The 4,848-nt window shown below is 44.8% G+C and overlaps 1 protein-coding gene across 1 annotated transcript in view; it reads right to left on the minus strand.

Annotated features, from left to right (window-relative positions):
- Window positions 1-1,723: 1,723 nt before the first annotated feature.
- Window positions 1,724-4,848, minus strand: part of LOC310799213 (plexin-A2-like) — a gene marked incomplete at both ends in the record, with an annotated part of 140,279 nt that continues 137,154 nt past the window's right edge. The window contains 2 exons of the mRNA XM_083661780.1: window positions 1,724-1,819; window positions 4,726-4,848. The exon at window positions 4,726-4,848 is cut by the window's right edge and continues 28 nt beyond it. Of these exons, the coding sequence (XP_083517906.1) occupies window positions 1,724-1,819; window positions 4,726-4,848 (219 nt within the window). The remainder of the gene's footprint in view (window positions 1,820-4,725) is intronic.

The raw sequence follows: 4,848 nt of genomic DNA on the forward strand, positions 1-4,848 counted from the left end.
TCTATAGATCATTACCGCTCTCCGCTTCTCTTTGAACGGCTGAATTAGTGCTCTATAGATCATTACCGCTCTCCACTTCTCTTTGAACGGCTGAATTAGTGCTCTATAGATCATTAGCGCTCTCCGCTTCTCTTTGAACGGCTGAATTAGTGCTCTATAGAATCATTAGCGCTCTCCACTTCTCTTTGAACGGCTGAATTAGTGCTCTATAGATCATTACCGCTCTCCACTTCTCTTTGAACGGCTGAATTAGTGCTCTATAGATCATTACCGCTCTCCACTTCTCTTTGAACGGCTGAATTAGTGCTCTATAGATCATTATCGCTCTCCACTTCTCTTTGAACGGCTGAATTAGTGCTCTATAGATCATTACCGTACAACATGTCTTATCTCAAATGGGATCTTTCCCAACAATGGCATCAATTATGAATAGCTTCTACAGGAGCTTTGAACATGAATGAAACATGAGAGATATTATAGTTGGCACTAAGCCAGGGCTTGGCTCTGGAAATATCCAATTATTCCAAATTGCTTTGTGATGCCTCGTCAATTTGGGATGGTGAAAGAATTTGACCCCTCACCCTGTCAGCGAGCAGCATTGTGTAGATTGTTTTCAATTGTTAGCAGAATTGAGATTCAGAGAATCTTCACCAAACAAACAAACAAACAAATATCCTTTGAAATGGAGTTTCAGCTGCGATGAAGATATTCGCCGCTGCCAGAGTCTTCCGAGATCTCTTTGTATAGGCCTTTAAAAGGCTTCATGACACAAAATGACATGTCTCTGCTTCAAATGGCAATGTCACTCCAAGGTCAAGTCTGTGATATGTAGAGTGAATCATGTCAAGTCTGTGATATGTAGTGTGCATCATGTCAAGTCTGTGATATGTAGTGTGCATCATGTCAAGTCTGTGATATGTAGAGTGAATCATGTCAAGTCTGTGATATGTAGTGTGCATCATGTCAAGTCTGTGATATGTAGAGTGAATCATGTCAAGTCTGTGATATGTAGTGTGCATCATGTCAAGTCTGTGATATGTAGAGTGAATCATGTCAAGTCTGTGATATGTAGTGTGCATCATGTCAAGTCTGTGATATGTAGTGTGTATCGGTGTCCTTCATGTTTAACAATACTTGTCTCCTCACAGGTGATGTGCCATTAAATGGTCTCCTGTCTTTGAGCTCCCCGGTGACTTTTGTTGAGTCATTCTCTGTATTAAGTGCTATTCTCTTCAGAGCTGCAGCTACAAAGCCACGCCACACACATTTAGCATTAGAAGCAGCCATGATGGCCCAAACCCTCTCTCTATAGGAGACTATATAGGTATATAGTCAGTTGACCATAGGTGTCCTGTGGTCTGTGTGTCTGTTCATCTGTGTGTGTGTGTGTGTGTGTGTGTGTGTGTGTGTGCCCAATGCCCATGTTCCCTGTCAAGTTTGTTTATAGGTCCATAAAGTCTCTCTAGTGTCACTGTGTGTGTGTGTGTGTGTGTGTGTGTGTGTGTGTGTGTGTGTGTGTGTGTGTGTATGTATGTGTGTGTGTGTGTGTGTGTGTGTGTGTGTGTGTGTGTGTGTGTGTGTGTGTGTGTGTGTGTGTGTGTGTGTGCATACATGCATGTGTGTGTGTGCCACTTGACTTGTAAATGTGTTTATAGGTCCATAGTGATTTTTTAATGTCTTTGAGTACATGACATCTCTGTGAATGTGTGTGTGTGTGTGTGTCTCAGCTCTCTGCAGACATGACTGAGATGATCTGCTCCAACTTGTAAGCCAGCTTCTGCTTCCGGGCCTGCTCATCCTGCTCCAGTGCCTCAGTGATCTAACACGCACACACGCATGCACGCGCACGCACACACACACACACACACACACACACACACACACACACACACACACACACACACACACACACACACCCACACCCACACCCACACACACACACACACACACACACACACACACACACACACACACACACACAAGGGTATATGAGCACATAAACTAGAACCAAGGTCACAAGGCATCTGGTTCATTACAGGAGCAGTTGAAGGAAACACTGCACTTCTACAAAAAAGGATGACAAATCCAAGAATAACACCAAGTATACGACTATAAATTGATTCAAAAATCGCTATTTCTGAACTTAAAGCAGGACTAAACCCCCCAGATTTCTTGCAAAACTGTATTCTACTTGATTTGAAAACTCTGCAGGCAAGATGGCCGCCTATACTCCCTCCTTTAGCTGGCAGAATTTCTCCCCCATAAAGTATTATCTTGGCCAATAAGTATGTAACATACAAAATAAAATAACCCGTAATATCTTAATTTGATGTAGAATGCAGAGGACATGTAACTGTTTAGTTAAACTTGCATTCCAGGAATATTGTGCTCTAAAGATAACGTTAGTGGCTCGAGACTGAAACCCACTCGCTTTGCGCCAGAACACAATTCGGGGGTGGTTTTGGCGTAACCTATGTGGGATTCGAAATAACGCATCCGAAATAGAAAACGTTATGAATATAGCCACGTTATAAACAACAAACTAACGCTGGTGATCCGTATGGAAACAGTGTTCCTCGAAATGGTTAAAAGTTATATCAATTTGGTCATTCAGTGGCATTTTACTGCCATATAACATAACTAACTAGCGGCTAATATTAGCCACAGTAGGCGATTACGCGTGATTTCTAACCCCACATAGGATAAGCAATAACCACGCCCTGTGGCGCCGGGATTGGCCAGGAGCAGCACTGGAGGGCACGCAGCCCAGCGATTTCATGAACCAACTGGGATTGGCCAGGAGCAGCACTGGAGGGCACGCAGCCCAGCGATTTCATGAACCAACTGAATAGCTCTTGAGAACAGACAGTGATTTCGAGAGCGGACATTGAAATGAATTATGGTCACCTACCTTCCTTAGCATAGTAATAATAATAATAAGCATAATAATTGTAATCCACACAATGTACACAATCTACAAAAACATGCAATAATATAAACGGTGTTGTGTTCACGTTCATAGCTCATATCATAATATAATGTATCATATCGTTAATTTCAAGCTCAATTCTTACCCAGAGAAAAGCTACAGCACTGAAAATGTAACAAGCAATAGTTTTTTAAACATCTTTATTTTAAAAGATGAAAAACCCCTGGTGCTTTAGTCCCAAGCTTCAATGCTCCTGGCCAATCCCGGCGCCACAGGGCGTGGTTATTGCTTATCCTATGTGGGGTTAGAAATCACGCGGCGATTACCCATGGATGCATTGCTCTTAAAGGGCTCGCGCCGCGTGAACTACAGTAATAATCAATGGGGGGGAAAACAAATTTTCACATGAGTGGGGCGCGTGCTAAACCCACCGTGACGTCACGATGTACCAAATATCCCATTCATTTGAGGGCACAAAAAAAAGCAGTGTTCAACCCATAGAGGGCACTTATGCTAGTTATGCTGCTGAAAAATGATACAAATGGTACAATGGTAACAGTTTGGTCTCAAATGTGGAAATTTTGACCAGAATTCTTCTTCTTCACTATATTGGTTAAAAGCTGAAAAAAAGTGTTTTGAGGTTTAGTCCTGCTTTAACTATAACCTTCAGGTCAATTCCTGAGTACTAACGCTCCTATAGAGAACCACAGGAATGAGTCCTAAGACCTGCCTAAGATGTTAGCACTACCTTAGCACTATGTTAGCACTACCTTAGCACTACCTTAGCACTATGTTAGCACTACCTTAGCACTGCCGCTTCCCTCCACTCAAAGTCAATGGTATTTTTGAATGGGGATTTTGGTTAAATGCCTGAAATAAGGTCTGTGGTTAACACAAGTTTATGAAACTGCCAACTTTGTGTTCAGCAAGATCATCTTCATAGATGATCTACATACATACATTGACTTCGCGACAGTGTATGACTTCTGGGCTGGCCTACAAAAAGACGCGATGCCTGTGGTCCTCCATTACAAAGTGCTAACGCTGCAGTCAGCTAAGCATGGCACGGCTCTGCTAGGAGCTGGACAGTGTGTATGATGTGTTGAGGAGATATCACAGGGGCCTGGGCCTGACCTCTAGGAGCTGGACAGTGTATGTGTTGAGGAGATATCACAGGGGCCTGGGCCTGACCTCTAGGAGCTGGACAGTGTGTATGATGTGTTGAGGAGATATCACAGGGGCCTGGGCCTGACCTCTAGGAGCTGGACAGTGTACAGCATGTGTTGAGGAGATATCACAGGGGCCTGGGCCTGACCTCTAGGAGCTGGACAGTGTATGTGTTGAGGAGATATCACAGGGGCCTGGGCCTGACCTCTAGGAGCTGGACAGTGTACTGTATGTGTTGAGGAGATATCACAGGGGCCTGGGCCTGACCTCTAGGAGCTGGACAGTGTATGTGTTGAGGAGATATCACAGGGGCCTGGGCCTGACCTCTAGGAGCTGGACAGTGTACAGTATGTGTTGAGGAGATATCACAGGGGCCTGGGCCTGACCTCTAGGAGCTGGACAGTGTATGTGTTGAGGAGATATCACAGGGGCCTGGGCCTGACCTCTAGGAGCTGGACAGTGTACTGTATGTGTTGAGGAGATATCACAGGGGCCTGGGCCTGACCTCTAGGAGCTGGACAGTGTACTGTATGTGTTGAGGAGATATCACAGGGGCCTGGGCCTGACCTCTAGTGGCTGGACAGTGTACTGTATGTGTTGAGGAGATATCACAGGGGGCTGGGCCTGACCTCTTGGCTGTACTTGCTGACGTAGGCGTAGATCTCATGCAGGGCACTGAGCATGTTGAACTCGTTGGAGTGGAGGCGCGCCTGCTCAGCCAGATAGGCGTTCATGTCCTGATCGCTGATAGC

This window comes from Poromitra crassiceps, assembly GCF_964638095.1.
Source record: "Poromitra crassiceps genome assembly, chromosome: 27".
NCBI lineage: Eukaryota > Metazoa > Chordata > Actinopteri > Beryciformes > Melamphaidae > Poromitra > Poromitra crassiceps.